This window comes from Stenella coeruleoalba (assembly GCF_951394435.1).
Source record: "Stenella coeruleoalba genome assembly, chromosome: 10".
NCBI classification, from domain to species: Eukaryota; Metazoa; Chordata; class Mammalia; order Artiodactyla; family Delphinidae; genus Stenella; species Stenella coeruleoalba.
In genome coordinates this window covers 65,631,128-65,655,460 of record NC_137156.1, presented here as the reverse complement: position 1 = coordinate 65,655,460, position 24,333 = coordinate 65,631,128, and the positions used below count along the sequence as shown (strand labels likewise).

The window sequence follows — 24,333 nt, the reverse complement described above, 5'->3', positions numbered from 1 at the left end:
TCTGGCAGGGCCCCAAGACCCTTCACTTTGCCGGATGGTACTGCTGTGTGTGGCACAGGGGGCATGACTGCAAAGTAAGGGCCAGTGGATGGACATGGCGAGTGCTGAGGGGGCTGGCGGCGGGGTGCCTAGCCAGACACACCTGGCCGGGGCTTAGGTCCTGTGGTCTGGGTCCTGACATACCCTATGGCAGGTGTCTGAATAACGATATGTAAATAGTTTGGCACACGCAGTGGCGGCGAGGTACACAATAGGCGCCTGGGCTGGTGCCCATTTGGCAGGCTGTCTCATGTGGACACATACTTGGCGTGTGTACTGACACACGCAGTAGCAGGGGCTCTGCTTTGTAAGGTCACTGCGTAGGATCTGGGGACAGCTTTATATTCTCCAGATTTTTAGCTCCGGAGAAGTTAAGACTCAAGGAAGAAGGATCGGGAGGGGCAGAAAAGGATCAGGGGGCAGCTTGGGAAACATCCATGGGGCTGTCACCCCATGTGCAGGACAAGAGGTGCTGAGGCACCATCAGCCCTGCTCCTGGGGGTGGGTCTCAGGACCATCCGTCTCACATTTGGGGAGATAGGATCTGAGTGGCCATCAGCTCCTCCCCTCAAGGAAGAGTTCTGAATGATCAATCGTGACCCCATGTTCCAGGGGGAGAATCTGGACCTTGCAATGTCCAAGGAGGAGGTGGTGGCCATGATAGGGGACGGCCCCTGCATGGTGAAGACGCTGACCCGGCACCACCTGTACTGCGAGCCCCCCGTGGAGCAGCCCCTACCCCGGCACCATGCCCTCCGGGAGGTGCCTGATGCTTTGCCTGAGTTCACGGTCAGTGGGCAGGCTCTGGGCCGGGGCAGGCATCGGGCGTGCGCTGACCTCTTGCTCACATGTGGCTCCCTGTGCAGGTGCAGATGGGGAACCTACGCTTCTCCTTGGGCCACGTGCAGTACGATGGCGAGAGCCCTGTGGCTTTCCCCATGGCAGCCCAGGTGGGCTTGGGGGTGGGCACCTCTCTTCTGGCTCTGGGTGTCATCATCATTGTCCTCATGTACAGGTGGGTGCAGCCAGATGTGGCTGGGTTGGGCAGGTAGTAGGTGTGGCTGGAGTGGGACGGGGTAGACTAGACCAGGGATAGGCAAACACTTCCTATAAAGGGCAGGAGAGTAACTATTTCGGGCTTTGTGGGCCAGGCTGTCTGGGTGGCAGTGACTCAGCTCCGCTATTATAGCCCAGCGGCAGCCACGGACAACATATAAACACATGAGCATGGCTGTGTTCCAACAAATCTTTATTTACAAAAACAGGCCAGGGGCCAGATTTGGCCGTGTTATAGTTTGCTGATCCCTGGGCTAGGCTGGGCTAGATGAGTCGTGGGTGGGTGTGACTTGCCTGGGATGGGACAGGCTGAATTATTGACTAGGCCCTGGCTTGGCTGGGCATGGCAGGGTTAGACTGTGCTGGCCTGGGCAGGCCTGGGCCCGGTGGGACCCAGCAAGGGCTCGGGCCTCCTCTGGCCTTCCCTGCCCTGACCTTGGTGCTGAGCAGGAGGAAGAGCAAGCAGGCTCTGAGGGACTATAAGAAGGTGCAGATCCAGCTGGAGAATCTGGAGAGCAGCGTGCGGGACCGCTGCAAGAAGGAGTTCACAGGTGAGGCTGCGAGGACCCCACGCTCCAGGGCTCTGCCCAAGCCTGCTCCCATCACCTTGGGATCTGCGCCCAAACCTGGCTGCTTCTGCTCAACAGACCTTATGACCGAGATGACTGATCTTACCAGTGACCTTCTGGGCAGCGGCATCCCCTTCCTCGACTACAAGGTGTATGCCGAGAGGGTCTTCTTCCCTGGGCACCAGGAGTCACCCTTGCACCGGGACTTGGGCGTGCCTGAGAGCAGGCGACCCACTGTGGAACAAGGGCTGGGGCAGCTCTCCAACCTGCTTAACAGCAAGCTCTTCCTCATCAAGGTGCCGGCCCCACCCCCTATCTGGGCCCTCCAGGGGTGGGGAGGGGGTCCCCCTACCCTCCAGCCCCATCCCTTCTCAGTCCCTCCGTTTCTGAATCTGCCCTCCACACCCACCCATCCCCTCTCCCTGGCGCCAGTTCATCCACACCCTGGAGAGCCAGCGCACCTTCTCAGCTCGGGACCGCGCCTACGTGGCATCTCTGCTCACCGTGGCACTGCACGGGAAGCTTGAGTACTTCACTGACATCCTGCGCACCCTGCTCAGTGACCTGGTGGCCCAGTACGTGGCCAAGAACCCCAAGCTGATGCTGCGCAGGTCTGTATGCCCGTAAGACGCTACGGGGGCCAGGTGGCTGTGGACAGCTGGAGCCAAGACCTGAGTCAGGCCCTCTGGGGCCTGGGGTCTGAAGAATAGAAAGCCCTGGGTCCCCACCTGCTGACTCTGCCCGCTCTTTCCTGTCATCCCAGGACAGAGACCGTGGTGGAGAAGCTGCTCACCAACTGGATGTCTATCTGCCTCTACACTTTCGTGAGGGTGAGTGAGGCAGAGGTGGGTGGGGCTCCCCTCCAGGGAGAGTCAGGACTCTGAACCACACAGCTTCTTGTCCCAGCACAGCTTGGGCACCCCTGCCCAGTATGTCCTCAGCCACCTTAAGCCTTCTGCGGCCAGCGTCCTGTCCCCTCCCCCAGCACCTCCATCCCATGCTTGTCCCCTGCCCCGGGTGTCCTAACTGCCCGCCACTCTCCCAGGACTCGGTAGGGGAGCCTCTGTACATGCTTTTCCGTGGAATTAAGCATCAAGTGGACAAGGGGCCGGTAGACAGCGTGACTGGCAAAGCCAAATACACCCTGAATGACAACCGCCTGCTCCGAGAGGACGTGGAGTACCGTCCCCTGGTGAGGGGGGGAGAGGGGGGAGGGAGGGGGGGAGAGGGGGGAGGGAGGGGGGGAGAGGGGGGAGGGAGGGGGGGAGAGGGGGGAGGGAGGGGGGGAGAGGGGGGAGGGGGAGGGAGGGGGGGAGAGGGGGGAGGGAGGGGGGGAGAGAGAGAACCTGCTGGTGAGTCAGTCTCCCATGAAGGTGAGGAGGGTGACCACGTATGATTGTGTGGGTGTCTGCATCTGGTTTGAGCCAGCCTAACCTCCAGCTGGCTGCAGGATAGAGGCTTGAGGGCCAGATCTTGAAGATAGGACCTCAGAGGTTCCCCAGGTTTGGGGTGGGGTCAGTGTGGCCACATCCAGAGTCTAGGGAGCAGCCAACCCTGCCCGGGGCTCGTCCGGGTCCTTGCTGTGTCAGGGCCTGAGTGTCTGCCTGATCATGGTCTTAGCATCCTGCCAGGGGCATGGTTGTGCCCACCAAGCTGGGAGTCACCCTGGCAGACCTGCCCATTGTTTCCCTCTGGGAAACTTTCCTCTTCGTGGCCCACGTGGAGGTCCTTTGGGAAAATCCCATTCAGGCTCCGCCAGGCCTGCTCCTCTGGCTAGTGGAGACCCCACTTCTTATGCGGGCTTCCTCAGGTGCCTCAGCCTGTCTGCGCCGGGAGCCTGAGGATCAGAGTTCAGAGGGACTTGTGCTCTCCCATTTTTTCTGCCATTCACCCGGCAGACATTAGTGCTCTGTGCCAGGTGCTGGGGCCACAGAGTGGAGGGAGCTGCTGTCCCTGGGGAGGCAGGCGGGTGAAGAGACAAGGAGTGATTGTTTGGTGCCTGGAGGTCAGAGGCAGTGGCTTCCTTATGGGTTGTCCCTGGCCTTGGCCTTGCATCTTGGTCATCCCACATGTGGCATGAGCCCTGACTGCTCCCATGTATCGTGCATAGACCTTGAATGCACTACTGGCTGTGGGGCCTGGAGCGGGAGAAGCCCAGGGCGTGCCTGTGAAGGTCCTGGACTGTGACACCATCTCCCAGGCCAAGGAAAAGATGTTGGACCAGCTTTATAAAGGAGTGCCTCTTGCCCAGCGGCCAGACCCCCGCACCTTGGACGTCGGTGAGGGCAGAGGGGAAGGGTGGTCTGGGGACCCTCAGGGCTAGGCTGGCCTTAAACCAGCTCTACGGGGTCAGCTTATCACCCAGGGGAGGTGGGCTCTGGAACACCTCTACAGGGACGACCTGTCACCTGGTGAGGGGCCCCTGTTTCTGGACTTCAGAGAAGTTGGGTGAGGTTGCCCCGATGGAGGGGCCAGTGTCCTTGTAGAAGAGGGGACAGGTTCCAGTGCAGGGAGGGTATTCTGAAAGCCCTGGACCAAGCCCACCTTGTCCTTGCAGAATGGCGGTCTGGGGTGGCCGGGCATCTCATTCTTTCTGACGAGGACGTGACTTCTGAGGTCCAGGGTCTGTGGAGGCGCCTGAACACCCTGCAGCATTATAAGGTGGGAGGGGTGGGAGCTGGGGGAAGGCTGTGGTGGGGTGGGCTGGTGGAGGGGTCACCAACTGTGGTCCACAGGTCCCAGACGGAGCAACTGTGGCCCTCGTCCCCTGCCTCACCAAGCATGTCCTCCGGGAAAGCCAGGATTATGTCCCTGGAGAGAGTGAGTACTTACCCTCCCCCCCGCCCCACCCCTGCCATCGCAGTCCTCTACCCTTGCTTTGCCCAGTCTCCAGTAACGGGGTAAGGTCCTCTGGACTTCAGGGTGGGCTTGTGTCTACTTCCCTTCCACCCAGAGAAGCCCTTAACCAGGTGCCCCCACTCCCAGGTTTTGGCAGGACCCCGGGGGTCTAGGGCAGGGGGCACCTGATGAGGGGTGACAAGCTGTAAGGTCTTGGTACAGGGACCCCAATGCTGGAGGATGTGGACGAGGGGGGCATCCGGCCCTGGCACCTGGTGAAGCCAAGCGAGGAGCCGGAGCCGCCCAGGCCTCGGAGGGGCAGCCTCCGGGGCGGGGAGCGGGAGCGAGCCAAGGCCATCCCTGAGATCTACCTGACCCGCCTGCTGTCCATGAAGGTGGGGCTGGGGACAGGGACGAGACAGGTAGTGGGATTTGGGAGTATGTGGGGCTCGCACAGGCCTGGTGTCACGAGGCATCTGAGGCTGGGCTGGGCTGGGCTGGGCTGGGCTGAGGTCAGGTCCCCTTGCTGACTGCATCTCTTGTGCTTCCCCTCATCCGCAGGGCACCCTGCAGAAGTTTGTGGATGACCTGTTCCAGGTGATTCTCAGCACCAGCCGTCCCGTGCCGCTCGCTGTGAAGTACTTCTTTGACCTGCTGGATGAGCAGGCCCAGCAGCATGGCATCTCGGACCAGGACACCGTCCATATATGGAAGACCAACAGGTGGGGGTGGGGCGGAGCGGGCCTAGCATGTGCGGGGTCTTCTCTCCTGTCTCCCCAGCACACTCACTGGCCACACCTGCCCCGCCCACAGCTTGCCGCTGAGGTTCTGGATCAATATCATAAAAAACCCGCAGTTTGTGTTCGACGTGCAGACATCTGATAACATGGATGCAGTGTTCCTGGTCATTGCACAGACCTTCATGGATGCCTGCACCCTGGCTGACCACAAGCTGGGCCGGGTGAGCTGGCTGGGGTGGACCGGGAGGGTCTAGGTGGGTGGGGCAGCGTAGCCGGGGATGGAGAGTGCTGTGGTGCACAGACTCCAGGCCTTCTTGAGGATGTCAAGGAGGAGGATATAGGAGGCCTTTGACCGCAGGTCCGGGGACAGGCTTTGTCCCTGGCCTCCCTAGGAGGCGGCCGTGCCTCAGCCTTCAGGGATGAGCAAGGGCAGGGGGCACGTGTGCTGATTCACAGGGTTAAGTGGAGCAAAGAGTGCTGGCGGTGCGGCAGGAGGCCAGGGCCACTTGGCAAGGGCTCACCCTGAGGGCAAAGGGGGTGGTCAGACCTGAGAGTTAGGTGGAGCCTCCTGGCAATCATGCAGTGGATGGACTGGAGCCTGGCGTCCAGAGAGGAAGCTGTGTTGTCCCTGGGACGAGCGGTGGCCAGGTTCATGCTGGGACTAGAGGGTACAGGGCAGGCAGAAGCTGTGGGTTGGATGTGGGGGTGAGGAAGAGGGAAGGGTTCCTTACGCACCCCGGGCCTCTGGCGGTGGTGAGCTGAGACTTGGAGGAGGTGAGCCCCTGGATTCTACAATCGCAGAGCAGCTCCAGGCTGCTCCAGCAGCTCGGAGATTTGATTCCCAAGGGCAGTGGAAGTGTCTGCCAGCCCGTGCAGTACAGGGAGCAGAGTCCAGGGGAGGGCCAGGCGAGGAGGGGTGTGCTGACAGGGGAGCTGGGAAGCATGGAGGAGAGGTGGTCAGGGCTGCCTGGTGGCACAGAGAGGGGGAGGTATGTTGTCACAGTGGTCAGGACCCAGAGAGTCCTGTGACAGATATGGGGTCACCACTATGACTGCTCAGGCACCCAGCAGGCAGGGCTGTCGTGGCTCTGCATAACGGACTCTGCTTAGCCTCGACCCCTGGGCCTGGGACCTCTTGAGAGTTCTCCATGGGGAAACAAGATGGAAAGTTCCACTCTGTAGTGCTGTCTTTTGTAAGCCATTTTTCCTCTGCCTGCGCTCATTACTCTGCCTGCGATGAGCTGAGAACCACAGAGCCACACCAGGACCCAGGGGTCACCTCCAGGGTGTGTGCTGTATGGTAGCTGGGTTCTTCTGCCTGATCTTCACACTGCTTCCCCTTCCCAGCAGCACTGCAGATGCTTCCTGGGTAGCTCGGGAATAGTGCAAACCAGGATGCCAAGGGCCACCCATGGAGAGTTGCTGAGAAGCAGGCATCCTGCCTCAGGCCCAGCGCTCACCCCCTTGCTCACAGGGGGCAGTGCAGTCTTGCCTCACCCTCCCAGCAGCTGTAGGATGAGGCAGCAGGTCCAGAGAATGGAAGTGTGCCGCCCACAGCCACTGGGACAGAGCTGGGATTGGAGCCCGGTTCGGTGGTAGAGGATGTATTGGCTGTGTTAGATTGTGGGCCCTGGTCTGAGAGACCTGCTTCAAATCCCAGCTCAGCCACACAGGAGTGAGGTGGTCTGGGGCAATTTAATTAAATTTCGGGGTTAGTTTCCTGATTTTTAAAATGATTACATGGGGAATGAATAGCACTTGGAGAAGCAGTATTAGGGCTCCACATGGCACTGCACCCTTCCCACCCTGCATGCCAGTTCCCTGCCAGGTCCGGGTGGAGGCACGTGGAGCTGAGAGATGACCTTGGAGTGAGATGGGGGGAAGCTCAAGGTGATGACGGCAGAGATGGGACACTGGGGGAGGGGTGACAGAAGGAATGAGGTGGGGTGACCAACCATCCGGGTTGTCTGGGACTGAGGAGGTTTCCTGCAATTCAGGACTTAGTTTTAAAACTGAAACAGTGCTGGGAAAATTGGGACAGCTGGTCACCCTAACAGGAGCTCTCATCCTTCTTTTCCTTTCACCGTTCACCTGCTGGCACCCAGGACTCTCCCATCAACAAACTTCTGTATGCTCGGGATATTCCCCGGTACAAACGGATGGTGGAAAGGTACGAGGGAAAGGGATTGCATCTGGGGGATAATGGCTGGACGGATTGGTGGGTGTTTACAGCTGAGGCCCAGGGGTGGGCCTGGTGGGGTGAAGAGGGGTTTGTTTCCCCAGCGGCTGCCGGACCCATGATCTCTGGCAGGTACTATGCAGACATCAGACAGACCATCCCCGCCAGTGATCAAGAGATGAACTCCATCCTGGCCGAGCTGTCCCGGGTATGGCCCTCCTTCTGCTTCTTGGGTTGGGCATAGGCCTTCTGCTGCAAGGGTCCTGCCCCCTTCACACTGCTCCTTTGCAGGGAAGCCCTGGGGGCCTCAGCACAGTGTTCCCGCTGCCTCTGTAAAAGACCAGGGCTCCCAGTGTCTCATCAGAGAGCAGCAGGGGCCTTGTCCTGGCAGCTGCCACCGAGCCTGACTCAGCCAGGTGTTTAGATGTCTGCAGCCCCTCTGCAGCCCCTCGGGGTCTGTGGACCATAGTTTCAAGGCAGCGAGGTGGCAGGGATTCAGCCCCAGGACTGCGAGGTGGCAGGGATTCAGCCCCAGGACTGCCTGTCCACGTCTTCCTACTGCTCTGCTTTCCTTGGCACTATAGACATGCCCCCACCTACTCCTAAAACAGCCTCCAAACAGTCCAGTCCGGGGAATTTATAAACAATGTAAATCTGAAACCACGATGATGATGACCACAACCACAATAACAATAGCAGCTACAGTTTTGGGGTGTTGCCGTGCATGGGGGCTTTGATTACTTCTCATTTGATTCCCATTAAAGCTCTACAAGTTAGGTGATATCAACTCCACTGTCCTGAAGAGGAGGTTGAGGTTCAGAGATGTCCCCATGGAGGGACCTGGGTGTGACCTCAGGAAAGACTTGAATGAGATCACAGCAGAACTATGCTGGGTCACAGCCTGTGAGCAGTACCTATTCTGCCTGGCTCTGCAATTGCCTGGGATGCCAGAGGGTCCCAGCTGGAGCCTGGAGGGGGAGAGAGGCCGAGCCCCAGTGGAGACCCCAGGCCATGGTGAAACTACAGATCCAGGCTCTCTCCACCAAGGAGGCCCTTTGGTCCTATCCTGTCCCCAGCTTAGCACGTCTAGCCTGGCATCCCCTGTCTGTGGAGGGGCTCTGCTTCCCAATGCAGGGCCCTGTTCCTTCCTCTACCTCCCAGCCCCCTCTTCCCCACTCCCCTTGCCTGGGGTCCTGGGCCTCCTCTGGTGGCTGGCAGCACCCCCTATCTCTGTAACCTCTTGTCTCTCCTCCCTAGAACTACTCTGGAGACCTGGGGGTGCGAGTGGCCCTGCACGAACTCTACAAGTATATCAACAAATACTATGACCAGGTGGGCAGAACCTGGGCATGGTCAGGATGATGCGAGAGGGTGACTGGCTCTGTGACGCAAGTGTGGGGCCTTCGGGTCTCCCTCAGGCACAGAGTGGTGGAGGGGGGCTGAGCCCTGCGCTCGGGAAGTGTTCTTCAGGTGTGCTTCCTGGTAGTGGCCCGGCTCTTACCTGCTGCCGCCCTTCCCATCCGGGCTCCTCAGCCGGGCTCCTGGGCATGGTGGTGGTGATGGATGGCTGGGGATCTACCAGGGCCTGGAGATGGTGTGCGGGATGTGCTGGGAGGAACACACAGCGGCCACCTGTGCCCCGACCTTGTGCTCCCTCAGAGCCCTACCTGAGACCACATGTGGCAGTGTGCTGTGCAGGCCATCTCTGGGGGGGTGGGCCTGGCTGGGCTGCATGCGCTGCCAGAGAGGAGGGTCTGGGCACAGGGTCTGGGGCAGATGAGGGCACAACAGAGCCGGTAAGGGGGCTTTCTGGGGGATTCCTGGGCTGGGCCTCAGGATCAGAGCGCCCACCGGTCAACCCACTGAGTGCCTGCTGGAATCATCTACCCAGATGTTTGCGTGGCCCCAGGGATGTGGCCGTTGCTGTTGAGCGATGAGGGCCCTGCCTCATGGCTCAGGCCTGGAGTGGGGACAGGCATTTGACACAGGAGTGATGCGCAAGCGTGAAGTCCAGGTGCCTTGCTCCAAACAGTGTGGGTGCCGGTGTGGGGGAGGCGGGGCCGTGTGACACAGCTGTCCCCTTGTGGAGGCGTGACCGGCAAGCCCCTCCTGTTCCCACCCTTCCCTCTGTGGCAGCCCCCCTTGTGGTTATGTAGTTGTCCGTGTTTGGTCAATACCTGTCTCCCATCCAGTGAGCCCCACGAGGGCAGGGATCGTACCTGTCATCACTGCTGGGTCCCTGCTCCTTGTCCAGCACCCGGCATGTAGGAATTTAGGAACTGCTTGTTGCCTGGTGGGCGGGGGAGCCAGGATGGGTGGAGCAGGGCTTCCAGGGGGTTTGTGGCAGAGAAGACCAGCATGGTGGGTGAAGTTGGCCTCAAACGATTTTACTGGGGAGGTGATATGCATTACCGTGAGTGCTAGGTACTGAGTAAAGTACTTCATTCCCTACCTCACTAATCCTTAAAACCCCACAGTGACTCTGCTGTCATCATCCCCTCCCCGAGGGGGCCCTGAGGAAGTGAGTGCGGCAGCTCACAGGGTTTCTCGGGCCCCTACCTACACCTGCTGCAGTAGCTGTGGAGGCCTATTGAAGCCTGTGGCAAAGGCAGACGGCAGGCTGACGGTCTCCCCCTGCTGAGTTGGTCTCTGTGTTTCAGATCATCACTGCCCTGGAGGAAGATGGCACGGCCCAGAAGATGCAGCTGGGCTATCGGCTCCAGCAGATCGCAGCGGCTGTAGAAAACAAGGTCACAGATCTGTAGGGACTTGGAGAACCCCTGGCCTGCTGTGCCTCAGCCCCGCCTGGGCAGCCCCGGAACCACGAGGGAGAGAAACCACCTTCTTAGATGCCTGTAGTGCCTGCCCAGCGGAGTTAGTGGAAGGTGGCTCCAAGTCTCCTGGTGGCTCTGGCCTGGGCCCTGCTGGACATCTCGCAGGCGTGGGGCCTTGAGGCTGATGGAGTGGTGACCCTGAGGCCAGTGACCCTGCGGGCTACTTTCTGTGTGATGTTAGTCTGAGGGAAACTGGGGACTAAGGGCTTCCAGAGAGTGGCTGGAAGGGCCTCCAGCCCCTCGGGAGACTGTACTGCTCCTGAACACTGGCCTTTATCCCAGGGAATTCAGAGAGGAAGGAGGAGAGCCCCCACTTCCTGTCCCGCCCTCCTCCTCCACCATCCCTGACCTCATTAGCCGCCACTGGCCATGTTGCTGCTGCCATTTTCCTAGGTCCGAGAGATGAATGCCTTTCCTAGGCTGCTGCAAACTGACCTCTCAGCAGGGCTGGCTGCTTCAGGGCCACCCTGCCACCGAGGCAGCCAGGAGTGAGGGGTGTCTGCTGCAGGGGGGCCTCGGGGAGAATGGTGGCCCTACTGACCTGGCTCTTCATTAAAGGATAACACACTGTCTGGTGTCTGAGATGTGGGCTTGGCCCAGCCCTCCCTTAGCTGGAGGGTGGCAGCTGTGCCTGGCAGGCACCATGGGGAGATGGGATCTGCAGCCTCTGGGAGGTCTCATGGCGCCCACAGAATGCTCCAGATCACAGGGCTGGCTGGGTTCTCCTTGACTCCTGCACAGGGCTTGCTGGCGTCAAAGCTGCTGTGAAGGAAGTGAGAACCCCATCCAGGACGGGGCTGGCGGGCCTGAAACCCAAGGTGCAGGGGTCTGTGGTTTCTTCAAGGTCTGCCTTATCGGCAATTTGAGTGTTCAGATTTCTCCATTCCTGTTGCACTTGTTTTGAAAGGAACTGGGAAAGGATGGCATCACTGCTCCAGGTGGAGTGGATCTTGGGGCCCTTTTCCTCAGTAGTTTCTAGACGCCCTGAACCCCTGTAGCCTGGGCTGTTCTGAGGGGCTTCTGGTTACTGGGTTGTCTTCTAAGTCAAGGTATTTTGGGTGCAGATAACCCAAATGTCTGCCTGCGTCAAGGCCACCTTGTTTGGGTTTCCTGATTTGTAGCTGGAGGTGAGCTTCGAGACTGTCTCAGCTGGATCTTGTATTGCTGGCTGGGTCTACACGGCTGGGGGTTGATGCCCCCTTGACTGAGACCACCCTTGGCCTCCACAGGAGGTGAGCCTACTGAACAGAGGTGAGTCCATGGCCCTCCAGCCTTCAGGTCCTCACAAGGTTCTCCCCCATGGCTCTCTGCTTATAGCCCAGAGACCCCCTAGCCTTCCTTCCCCTCTGACACAGAGGCCCCACCTCCCAACTTAGGGGTCTTCATTGGGGGTTTGAAGAGACACAGGCTGATATGAGTCCAGGAAGAGTCCTCTTCCCTCCCTCTTATTGGCCCTAAATAATGCCTTCTCAAGGTCCTCGTCCCTAAGATGGCAGGAGCCACATTGGTGTGTCCATGCCCACTGTAGTCACCACTGCTATTCTCTGCTCTAATGTCCTTCCCTCCTCATTTCTGCCTGATGTCCAGACCACAGTCAGAGGCAGGTCAGCCAGCAGTGAGGCACTGTCATTCCGGTGTGTGAGCTTTAGTACTTCAAATGCGTGCTCCTGCCAGGTCTTTGTAGTGGCTCAGAATGGGTCTGACTCCTTCTGGCCAAACCATGGAGTTGATCCCCCATTGTGACAGTCTCAGGGAGCAGGGCTAATGGGGAATTCAGTTTGGAGTGGACGTCGAGCAGGCCCAGAGAGGGAGGGAGCCTGGTTGACACCACAGGGGCCGTGAAAGACTCGTGCCTCTGTTCAGGGCTCAGGCCCCTACAGGTCCTAGGAGGCCTATAACAGGGTAGGTGAGGGCTCTGGGGAGAGGAAAACCATGTACCTGCACGCCTGGCAGCTGTGACTATTGAACATGTTGAGTCATTCACTATCATGTCTCAGCCCTCACAGAATGTTGTTCTAGTAAAAGATACAAAGAACACAAACCTGCGCAGTAAGACAGGAACTTACAAGTCTTCAAACACCACAGCTGCCAGTGGAGATTCTAAACCTGACAGAACTTAAGGATTCTAATTGGGTCTTGGCCACAATTTCAGTGTAGGACATTTGTCATTCAGGTTGATCAATCTTATTCTGATCAAGACTGCAGAGTGCCCTCACCTACTACATTACCCATAAAACATGTTAGTATGCAAAGGACCTTCGTTTCTCATCACTGGGGACACCTTAAAGAGATTAGGGAGTGACTTGCTTCATTAAGTGAACTTTCACCAACTTAAATATCGGAGTAATTATCCAGTTAGAGGACCAGGAGCTCCGTATCTTTTTTTTTTTTTTTTTTTTTAGTGAAGTATAGTTGACTTACAGTGTTTCAGGTGTACAGCAAAGTAATTGATATATATTTTTTTCCAGATTGTTTCCATTATAGGTTATTGCAAGATACTAAATATAGTTGCCTGCACTATACAGTAAGTCCTTTCAGTTTATTTTATATGTAGTAGTATGCATCTGTTAATCCCCAATTCCTAATTTATCCCTCCCTCCTTTCCGCTTTGGTAACCGTAAGTTTGTTTTCTATGTCTAGAGTCTATTTCAGTTTTGTAAATAAGTTCATTTGTATCACTTTTTTAGATTCCACATATAAGCGATATATGATATTTGTCTTGGCATGATAATCTCTGGGTCCATCCATGTTGCTGTAAATGGCATTATTTTATTCTTTTTCATGGCTGAGTAATATTCCATTGTATACATATACCACATGTTCTTTATCCATTCATCTGTCCATGGACATTTCTTGGTTATTGTAAATAGTGCTGCTATGAACACTAGGGTGGGTGTATCTTTTTGAATTACAGTTTTCATCTTTTTTGGATGTATGCCTAGGAGTGGGATTGCTGGAAAATATGGTAACTCTATTTTACTTTTTTAAGGAACCTCCATACCATTCCCCATAGTGGCTGCACCAATTTACATTTCCACCAAGAGTACAGGAGGGTTCTGTTTTCCTCACACCCCCTCTCGCATTTATTATTTGTAGACTTTTTTTTAAGATTTATTATTTATTTATTTATTTAATTTTTGGCTGTGTCAGGTCTTAGTTGTGGCATGCGGGATCTTCACTGAGGCATGCAGGATCATGTGGCACGTGAGCTTTGCTCTAGTTGTGGCGTGCAGGCTTTCTCTAGTTGTGGCGTGCAGGCTCCAGGGTGTGTGGGCTCTGTAATTGTGGTGCGTGGGTTCCAGAGCACGTGGGTTCTGTAGTTTGCTGCACGCCCGCTCCAGTTGAGGTGCGCAAGCTTAGTAGTTGCGGTGCGAGGGCTTAGTTGCCCTGAGGCATGTGGGATCCTATTTCCCTGACCAGGGGTCGAACCCGCGTCCCCTGCATTGTAAGGCAGATTCTTTACCACTGGACCACAAGGCAAGTCCCTATTCGTAGAATTTTTGGCGATGGTCATTCTGACGAGTATGAGGTGATACATCAATTGTGGATTTGATTTGCATTTCTCTAATAATCAGTGATGTTGGCCATCTTTTCATGTGCCTGCTGGTAATTAGGATATCTTCCTTGGAGAAATGTTACTTAAGTCTTCTGCATATTTTTTAATTGGGTTGTTTGTTTTTTTGACGTTGAGCTGTATGAGTTCTTTGTATATTTTGGGAATTAGTCCCTCAAATTTCCATCATATGCAAATATTTTCTCCGAAACCATATGGTGTCTTGTTTCGTTTATGGACGTTTTGCTGTACAAAAGCGTTTACGCTTACTTTTTTTTTTTTTTTTTTTTTTGCGGTACGCGAGCCTCTCACTGTTGTGGCCTCTCCCGTTGTGGAGCACAGGCTCCGGACACGCAGGCTCAACGGCCATGGCTCACGGGCCCAGCTGCTCCACGGCACGTGGGATCTTCCCGGACCGGGGCATGAACCCGTGTCCCCTGCATCGGCAGGCGGACTCTCAACCACTGCGCCACCAGGGAAGCCCCAAGCTTACTTATTTTTAAAATTTTAAAATGTTATTGGAGTATAGTTGATATACAATGTTGTGCTAGTTTCAGGTATACAACAAATGATTCATTATACATATTTGTATATCCATTATTTTTCAGATTCTTTTCTCTTATAGATTAGGACAGATTATCAAGTAGAGTTCCCTGTGCTATCCAGTAGGTCCTTCTTGATTATCATATCTCTGTGTGTGTGTGTGTGTGTGTGTGTGTGTGTGTGTGTATTAATCCCAACCTCCTAACTTATCGCTCCCCCCACCCGAACTTTCCCCCTTTGGTCATGATAAGTTAGTTTTCTAAGTCTGGGAGTCTGTTTCTGTTTTGGTTAATTAGTTCATTGGTATCATGTTTTAGATTGCACCTATCAGTGATATCATATGATATTCGTATTTCTCTGTGTGACCCTACTTGACTTAGTGGGATCATCTCCAGGTCCATCCATGTTGCTGCAGATGGCATGATTTCATTCATTCTTAGGGTTGAGAAATATTCCATTGTATATATGTAGCACATCTTGTGTAGCCATACCTATGTCGATGGACATTTTGGGTGCTTCCATGCTTTGGGTATTGTAAATAGTGCTGCAATGAATGTTGGGGTGCAGATGTCTTTTCGAAGGATGGTTTTCTCCGGGCATACACCCAGGAGTGGGATTGCCGGATCTCATGATTTCTCTATTTTTAGTGTTTTATAAAATCTCCATAGTGGCTGGTAGCAATTTCCATTCCCAGCAGCAGCGGAGGAGGCATGTCTTTTCTCCACGCCCTCTCCAGCATTTATTGTTTGTAGACTTTGTGATGATTGGTGCCCTGTGATACCTCGTTGTCGTTTTGATTTGCATTTCTCTAAAAACTAGCGATGCTGAGATCATTTCATGTGGGTTTTTTTAATGTGAATATAATTTTACCTCTTGAAACTGGCTTCTTAAAGTCGGCCCTGTTTTGAATTCTTTTTCTATTACCTACCGCGCGATATCTCTCGAAGGCAGGGGTCATTTAGAGCCCCACAGGCCTTGTGAATATTAAGTTACCCTAAGTACTGGTTTTAAGGTTGTTGTTACGGAAAACGGCCACAAGGCGGCAGCATTTCTTCATGCCCGACTCTGGTAACTCGGGCAACCTGAGCCTAGCAAAAGTCATGTTCCCAGGTTGAAAATCAGAGTGCAAAGTGCCAGAAGAAACACACGAGGGCTTGTGCCTCTTTACTTCTTCCCCCTTACCCTTCACCCTCCCAGTCAAATCCCAACCCCTGCAAAAGTGCTGTGCTGAGGGTGATGTCCTAGGTAGTTGGAGCGACTCTAAGGAAGGAGGCTGGAAGTGGAAACCCCAACACCAGGAGATGTGGAGACCAGGTGACGTTTCAAAGCTCTTGCAGCCCAGAGGATCCACCCTCCTTTGGGTGCACTAGGCTTGGTTGAGCTATAGGAGGGCCTGCCTGCATCTGGAGATTGTGGTCCCTTTTCGAGTGGACCAGACACTGCAGGTCCCCGGGGGGGCTCATTTGCTGGCACATCCTCCCCAGTCCCCTCAGCCCCACGACAGTCCAGCCTTGGGACCCAGGCCTGCTCAGGTTCCAGGGATGTGACACCAGCCCAGACCGCTGAGGCCTGAGGGGACTAGAGTAGGCACTTGTTTTCATTTTTCTCTTCTAATGTAATTTGTATCTTCTATTGAAGTACAGCTGGTTTACAATTCTGTGTTTGTTTGAGGTGTACAGCAACTGATTCAGTTATACATGCTTCTATTCCTTTTCGGATTCTGTTCCCATTCCAGGTTATTAGAGAGTGTTGAGGAGAGTTCCCTTTGCTGTCTAGTAGGTCCTTGTTGATTATCGCATATATTAGGGTGTATGTTTTAATCCACACCTCCTAATTTATCTCCCCCCCAACCCCAACTTTGCCTTTGGTCACGCTAAGTTAGTTTTCTACGTCTGGGAGTCTGTTTCTGTTTGGTTAATTAGCTCCTTGGTATCAAGTTTTAGTTTGCACCTATAAGTGATATCATATGATATTTGTCTTTCTCTGTGGGACTTAGTGGGATCATCTCTAGGTCCATCCATGTTGCTGCAAATGGCATGATTTCATTCTTTCTTAGGGTTGAGAAATATTCCATTTTATATACGTAGCACATCTTGTGTAGCCATACCTATGTCGATGGACATTTTGGGTGCTTCCATGCTTCGGGTATTTTAAATAGTGCTGCAATGAATGTTGGTTGTGGGTGTCTTTTTCTTCTTTTCAAAGGGTTAATTTTCTATCTCTCTTTTTTTATGTTGTTATTATTTATTTTTGGCTGCACTGGGGCTTCATTGCAGTGCGTGGGCTTCTCACTGCGGTGCCTTCTCTTGTTGCAGAGCACGGGCTCTAGGTGCTCAGGCTCAGTAGTTGTGGCGCATGGGCTTAGGTGCTCTGCAGCATGTAGGATCTTCCCAGACCAGGGATCGAACCCGTGTGCCCTGCATTGTCAGGTGGATTCTTAACCACTGCGCCACCAGGGAAGTCTGCAGGTGTCTTTTCGAAGGATGGTTTTCTCGTGGCATAAACCCAGGAGTGGGATTGCCAGATCTTATAATCGCTCTATTTTTAGTGTCTTATAAAACCTCCACAGTGTACTCCATAGTGGCTGGTAGCCATTTCCGTTCCCAGCAGCAGCAGAGGAGGGTTTGCTTTTCTCCACACCCTCTCCAGCATTTTGTTTGTAGACTTTATGATGACTAGTGCCCGATCATACCTTGTGGTCGTTTTGGTGTGCATTTTTCTAAGAATTAGGATGCTGAAGATCTTTTCATGTCCTTTTTTTTTTAACGTGGTGGTGTAAAATTTACCTCTTGTAGTTGGCTTCAGGAGGGCTACCTCTCCTTCTCCTCCACGCTTACCATTTCCCTGAGTGTACCTGTGCTCAGGCTCGTGCATGTGGTCTGGGCCCCTGTGCTTTCCTGTCTCCATTACTGGAGCAGTTTCCTGGGTTTTGGGTGGCCCAGTGCGGGTCCTTCTGTGCTTCTTGCTTCTTCCACCATCTCCTTGTACTTCATTCAGTCCTGTGGTTTCCTTTCTACTCCTCGCCCCTTCAGTAGCTTCATGTATTTCTCCTTTATTTCTGTCAAGTTTTGGTTCACATATTTGAAACGAGTTATAAATATTTACAATTTGTATATCTTTCTGTTTTGATCATTTTATCATTTTGAACATTTTATTTCTAGTAATAACTTCCTCCCTTAAAGTCTATTTGAATACCTTTCAACATCTATTGTGTAAATTATCAAGTGATAATTTCCTTTAAGGAGTTACTGAGGTACAGTTAAAAGCTGGGCTTCTGAGTGAATGGTTTTGTCCTTCTTATCAGCAAGTCACACATTTTCTACAGTTTCTTTTCTTTTTAGAAGTCATTGTAACTCCGGAAACATATTCATTTCCATATTAACAGATTTTACTACTTTTAAATCTATGGTTTTTATTTTATTTTGTTTTATTTTTTAACATATTTATTGGAGTATAATTGCTTTACACTGGTGTGTTAATTTCTGCTGTATAACAAAGTGAATCAGCTATACATATACATACATCCCCATATCTCCTCCCTCTTGCGTCTCCCTCCCACCCTCCCTATCCCACCCCTCTAGGTGGTCACAGAGCACGAGCTGATCTCCCTGTGCTATGCGGCTGCTTCCTACTAGCTATCTGTTTTACATTTGGTAGTGTATATATGTCCATGCCACTCTCTCACTTCATCCCAGCTTACCCTTCCGCCCTCCCATGTCTTCAAGTCCATTCTCTATGTCTGCGTCTTTATTCCTTTATTCCTGTCCTGCCCCGAGGTTCTTCAGAACTTTTTTTTTTTTAGATTCCATGTGTATGTGTTAGCATATGGTATTTGTTTTCTCTGACTTACTTCACTCTGTATGACAGTCTCTAGGTCCATCCACCTTGCTACAAATAACTCAATTTTGTAAAATTATGTTTTTTAACTATTTCATTTTATTCTACTTATCAAGTTTATGTCAATTAATCTGAGGTACATTTTACAACATCAAGAAAGAAAAATGTTAATTCTCCTGAAAGCAATATTCTGGTAAGAGTATTATATAAATTTATTTGAATGAGTTTTTAACCTCCATTATTTCTTTTAATTAAAGATACAATATCATTAAAGCAAACCCTCCTACCCTGTTGATGGGAATGTAATTGGTAATGGCCACAATAGAGAACAGTATGGAGGTTCCTTAAAATGTAAAATTAGGGGCTTCCCTGGTGGTGCAGTGGTTGAGAGTCTGCCTGCCGATGCAGGGGACACGGGTTCGTGCCCCGGTCTGGGAAGATCCCACATGCCACGGAGAGGCTGGGCCCATGACCATGGCCGCTGAGCCTGTGCGTCTGGAGCCTGTGCTCCGCAATGGGAGAGGCCGCAACAGTGAGAGGCCCGTGTAACGCAAAAAAAAAAAAAAAAAAAGTAAAATTAGAACTGCCATATGATCTAGCAATCCCACTCCTGATCATATGTTCGGAAAACTCTAATTGGAAAAGATACATCACCCCAACATACATGGCAGCACTGTTTACAATAGTGCATACATGGAAGTGACCTAAATGTTTATCAACAGATGAATGGATATAGAAGATGACATATACATATCTCTCTCTCTCTCTCACACACACACACACACACACACAATGGAATATTACTCAGCCATAAAAAAAGAATGAAATCATGCCATTTGTAGCAATATGGATGGACCTGGAGATGATCACACTAAGTCAAGTAAGTCAGAGAAAGACAAATATCCTAGGATATCACTTATATGTGGAATTGAAAACAGTGATACAAATGAACTCTTTAACAAAACAGACGTAGATTCACAGACATCAAAAACAAACTTATGGTTACCAAAGGGGAAAGGGGAAGGCGTATAAATTAGGAGTTTGGGATTAAAATATATACACTACTATATATAAAAAAAAGAACAAGGGCCTACTGTATAGCACAGGAAACCATATTCAATATCTTCTAATAAATAGAAAAGAGTCTGAAAAGGTGTGTGTGTATATGTATACACATATTTTTATATATATTTATATATATATATATACACACACACACACATATATAACTGAATCACTTTGCTGTACACCTGAAACTAACAGAACATTGTAAATCAACTATAGTTTAAAAACTATAGTATCGGGACTTCCCTGGTGGTGCTGTGGTTAAGAATCCGCCTGCCAATGCAGGGGACATGGGTTCGAGCCCTGGTCTGGGAAGATCCCACATGCTGCGGAGCAACTAAGCTCGCATGCCACAACTACTGAGCCTGTGCCATAGAGCCCGCAAGCCACAACTACTGAAGCCAGAGTGCCTAGAGCCCATGCTTAGGCAACAAGAGAAGCCACTGCAATGAGAAGCCTGTGCACAACAATGAAGAGTAGCCCCTACTTGCCGCAACTAGAGAAAGCTTGCATGCAGCAACGAAGACCCAACGTAGCCAAAAATAAAATATAAATAAATTTATAAAAAAAAATAAGTCGACAAACTTATGGATTGCCCACTCCAATATTACCTTGTTTACATTTTTCTGTCATTATCCACATACACGAATATTCTCCTTGTGCAATTTTCTTATTGAAGTATAGTTGATTTACAACGTTGTGTTAATTTCTGCTGTACAGCAAAGTGATTCAGTTATACCTATATGTATACCATAAATGAATATTCCTTTAAATAATTGTGGTAGATATTTAAATGCCATACTATAATCTATTTCATTTTCCTTTAAATAGTTCATATATTTGCAGAAGTTAGCTAATCATTTTTAAAAATTGTATATTGTATTTCATCAAGTTGACTTGTAACGTATTGCTTCAACAGAATAGACTTACATCCTGAGTTTATATCAGAGTTTTCATTCACACAACATGCACATCTGGAAAAGGTGGTGTCCCCAAAATGTAATTAGCTTCTATATTTCACAGTAGGCTTTTTGGCAGGCTAATTCACCATAGGCTAATTTGACGTGATGTTAGAGACCTTACCATGATCTGGTAAGATCCACTTTGGGTGACACGATAATCACATCCCACTGTGGGATGAGGTTGCCCTCCTGTCCCCCGGACCATGTGATCACTCTCCATAGCATTCTCAGCTTCAGGGACACCAGCCAGCCAAGTCTCTCTTCTCAGGCCTGAGCTGGAGATCTAGGGATACACTTCTGGGGAAGCCCCTTCTCTCATTTCTCTTTCAAAACCTTTAAAAATGTTCTCTTCATTCTCCTTCCATTTGAGTATTCTCTGTCATCTTTCTCACGTATTATCTTACTTTCTATTTTTCTCATTGTTCTCTTTGTTTAACCCATGTCAATTTTTATTCTCTCACTACCTTTTCTTAACCATTCTTCTCTTTTCTTACTAAGACCATTGCATTCTTTTTATTTCTTTTCCTGTTTTCTAAAGCCATCCTACTCTTGAAACTTTGTAAATTGTTCCACCTTTGCTCTCTGACCTCTATTTATTCTAGTTGTCATAGATGCTTTCTGAGGGGTTATATAGCAATTTGGTCAACGTTGCTGTCGTCAGAATCCCCAGGTTCAGCCAGCTCTGCCTCCACCCACGTGCCTGACCGTGGTGAGGGCTTTTGCCTCTCCTTCCAAAGACCGGCCTCTAGAGGCCGAAATCACCCAAGGCAGGTCAACTGCCTGAGCAGCACCAGCCAACAGCAAAAGTGGAGGGGTGGCTATATTGTCTTTGCTTGACATTGATTCTTTATTGCTCAGCTCCTGTCCTGTCCCCCCTCCTCTGTCCTTCCCCTGAGCCTGCCCCTCTCTCCGCCCGTATCCTTACCATCCATTGCTTTCTTTCCTTACGTTGTCCTAGGCTCTGTACTCACTTTGCTCTGTTCCCATTTCCAGCTTTTCCTATGCTTAGAAATTATGGAGGTTCGGTTTAATGCGCCTGTTCTCACTTCTTGTCTCATACGTTAATGTCATCAGGTCTACTTAATGCATCACTGCAGTGCCAGCTGCTGCACATCCCTCTCTTTTCCTTGCCCTGTTTCCCATCCACGTGTGCCTGCTTATCAGTAAACTGGCTGAATTTCCTTGCAAAGGCCTCCTCCTGTCTTGTCTTTTTGCCTCCGTGACTTTACACACCCATTTCCTCTCACATTCCTTTTCTGATGCTGTTCTATTATTTTTGTCTCCTCTCGCTTCCCTCACCTTAGCATATTTTCTATCACAAAATTCCTTCCCCCACCTCTAATTCTTTGAATCAACTCTTCCTTCTTCTTATTCATTTACTCCTGCGTTGCTTTTAGTCTTAGCTACAGCTGCCTCACTTTGTGTCTCATTTTATTTTAACTGTGAAAAAAATCTCTTCTTCTTGTATTTCCTTTTTTACTCTCTCCTCACACATTTCCATCAAATTCGCTTCTTTAGCTCTCTCTCCACTCCTGACATGCCCTCTTCTACACTTTCCCCTCTTTGGTGCTCTTTTTCTAATATCTGACTTCACACTCTCACCCTCACTAGGACTCTTCTGCACTGTGCTGGTTCCAGTTACCCCTCCATGATTTCACTTACTGATATAGTAAGAATTTATTGGATCAAGATAGCAGAATAGAAGAACACAGGGCTTACCTCTCCCCACAAAGACATCAAAAATACACCTACATGTGGAACAATTCTCACAGAATACCTACAGAACACTGGCAGAAGATCTCATACAATCAAAGCTGCAAGAAAGATCACCATGTAACCGGTAGGACAAAAGGAAAAAAGAAAAAGAATTGGGGATGGGACCTGTGCCCCTGGGAGGGAGCTGTGAAAGGGGGAATATTCCCTCTTCACCAGCTGGGAGATCAGCCCAGACAGATAGGCAGCCTCAGAGGCTCAGAGGAGAGTGCAGCAGCTGGATTCCTGCAGGCAGGACAGAGAGACCAGCCCAGAGGTTCTGGCCCCCTCGCTGCACTCCCCAGCCTGAGATGCATGTCTGCTGGAGCGCACGGGCTGGGTGTTGAAACTCAGGCTTCAGCGGGCAGACCCAGTGTGAGGACTAGGTCTGGCTGCATGGAGACAGCCTGAAGGGCCTGGAGAATGGTCTGGGTCACGATTAGGGGTGTGTGCACAACAGAGCCTGGGTCCGCCATAGGAGCCACATTGTCAAAAGCATGCATGAAGGGAGGGGCGGGGCCCACCACAGCAGACTCCTTCTGCTCACAGTGGGCACAGCTCTGCCTCTTTGAGCTCTGGGAGCACGCAAGGTGGGTTGTCCACACGCGGAGGTGGGGCCGCAATCTGAGCCTATTCCCGGTGGATGCTTGCTTCTGGGGATTTACCCTGGCAGCTTTGTGAGCATAGTGCCCAAGGGACGTCCTTGCCAGCTTTCCCACAGCTGAGGCGGGGCTGAGGGCATGCCAACAAGAGTGTGCACTCTGGGTGACAGGCAACATCTCAGAGAGCACTCCCTGCTGGACAGCTCCTGCAGGGGAGTACTCATGGCTCCTTTCCCAATGGGAGTGCTCCAGTCCTGCCTACCTCAAACTACAGTTTAGAACCAGATCTGGGGGCTTGTATGCCAACAACTGGGGAGAAAACCCTACCCCCAAGAGGGCTGTGACAACCACAGAGCAAAGAGTTGCCCACACCCAATATCCTGTGCAAGCTCTGGTCAGCACAACAACAGTCACACACCCTGTCAAGGGGATAATGGCTAGCACACCCTTAAGAAATATATGGCAGGCATCCATACCGAGGACAGCCCTCACATCAAACACATTCGACTCATGCAGGCTACACAGGGACACTCCCACATAAAAATAGCCCTCTGAGACCACAGTAGATAACTATTTCTCCTAAATTCACAGAGTCAGAAATAGAAGTAAGATGAAGCAGCAGAGAAACCACTACCAATTAAAAGAACAAGAAAAATCCCCTGAAAGAACAATGAAACAGATTCCTCCAGTCTATTAGACCTCAAGTTCAAAAGGGAGGCAATAAAAATGCTGAAGGAATTAAGAAAGGCTATCAATAGAAATGCAGTTCCTATAATAGGGAGGTAGAAACTGTAAAAAGGAGCCAATCGAAATTAGACAACTCAGTTGCCTACATGAAAACCAAGCTAAAGGCAATAAACAGCAAACTAAATAATGCAGAAAAATCAATAAGTGTTCTGGAAAAAAGAACAATAGAAATCAATCAAGAGCAGACAAAGACAAATTTAAAAAATGAAAGCAATATACAAGACCTATGGGATAATGTAAAAGGTGCCAATCATAATTGGGATTCCAGAAGGAGAAGAAAGTGAAAAGGGGATCAAAAGTGGATTTGAAGAAATTATGGCTAAAATCTTCGCAAACCTAAAGAAGGAAAGAGATATCCAGGTACAGGAAGCACAGAAGGTCACAAACAAGATGAACCCAAACAGACCCACACCAAGATATGTTATGATTAAAATGGCAAATTAAAGATAAAGAGGGTTCTAGAGGCAGCAAGAGAAATACAAAGAGTTAGTTACAAGGAAATCCCCATAGGGTTATCAGCTGATTTCTCTACAGAACCGTTGCAGGCCAGAAGGGAGTGGCAAGATACATTCAAAGTCCTAAAACGGAAAAACCTGTAACCTACAATACTCTACCCAGCAAGATTATCATTTAGAATAGAAGGAGAGATAAATAATTTCTCAGACAAGCAAAAACTAAAAGAATACAGCAATACTAAACTTCTCCTAAGAGAAATATTGAAAGGTCTTCTCTAAATAGAAAAGAAGCAAGAACCGATAGGAAAGGAAAAATCACAATAGGAAAAGCAAATATATTAAAGGATTGTAGATCACTTAAATAAGCCAGTACCTAAATTTAAAAAAATCAAAGATTATGAAAATGATTATAACTACAGTAAACTGCAAAAGGATAAACACAAAGATGTAAAACAATGCATCAAAATCATAAAATGTGGGGGAGGGGAGTAAGAAAATATAGATTTTTTTTAGACTGTGTTTGAGCTTATATGACTATCAGTCTAAAGCAAGTACATAAAGT

General features: G+C 50.9%; 1 protein-coding gene and 1 long non-coding RNA gene across 11 annotated transcripts in view; one reads left to right on the top strand and one right to left on the bottom strand.

The window, feature by feature from the left end:
• PLXNB1 (plexin B1) overlaps positions 1-14,334 on the top strand; it is a 30,496-nt gene extending 16,162 nt beyond the window's left edge. For 4 of the 8 annotated variants that reach the window (XM_079934972.1, XM_079934968.1, XM_079934969.1 and 1 more), the window contains 15 exons: positions 652-828; positions 906-1,054; positions 1,546-1,960; positions 2,097-2,275; positions 2,428-2,494; positions 2,710-2,856; positions 3,775-3,943; positions 4,222-4,325; positions 4,400-4,484; positions 4,725-4,897; positions 5,064-5,224; positions 5,316-5,463; positions 7,348-7,629; positions 8,679-8,753; positions 10,082-14,334. In XM_079934972.1, the coding sequence (XP_079791098.1) occupies positions 652-828; positions 906-1,054; positions 1,546-1,960; positions 2,097-2,275; positions 2,428-2,494; positions 2,710-2,856; positions 3,775-3,943; positions 4,222-4,325; positions 4,400-4,484; positions 4,725-4,897; positions 5,064-5,224; positions 5,316-5,463; positions 7,348-7,629; positions 8,679-8,753; positions 10,082-10,186 (2,436 nt within the window). In that variant the 3' untranslated portion in view covers positions 10,187-14,334. The remainder of the gene's footprint in view (positions 1-651; positions 829-905; positions 1,055-1,545; positions 1,961-2,096; positions 2,276-2,427; positions 2,495-2,709; positions 2,857-3,774; positions 3,944-4,221; positions 4,326-4,399; positions 4,485-4,724; positions 4,898-5,063; positions 5,225-5,315; positions 5,464-7,347; positions 7,630-8,678; positions 8,754-10,081) is intronic. The other 4 variants (XM_079934975.1, XM_079934974.1, XM_079934971.1 and 1 more) reach the window with 4 other exon arrangements.
• The window catches only part of LOC307193278, a 94,345-nt gene continuing 77,636 nt past the window's right edge, over positions 7,625-24,333 (bottom strand). Inside the window, exons 3-6 of one of the 3 annotated variants that reach the window (XR_013830269.1) lie at positions 9,981-10,157; positions 9,641-9,811; positions 8,923-9,029; positions 7,625-7,751 (exon numbers count right to left, since the gene is read on the bottom strand). This is a non-coding gene — a long non-coding RNA (uncharacterized lncRNA). Of the gene's footprint in view, positions 7,752-8,922; positions 9,812-9,980; positions 10,158-24,333 lie in introns of all 3 variants that reach the window. The other 2 variants (XR_013830270.1, XR_013830268.1) reach the window with 2 other exon arrangements.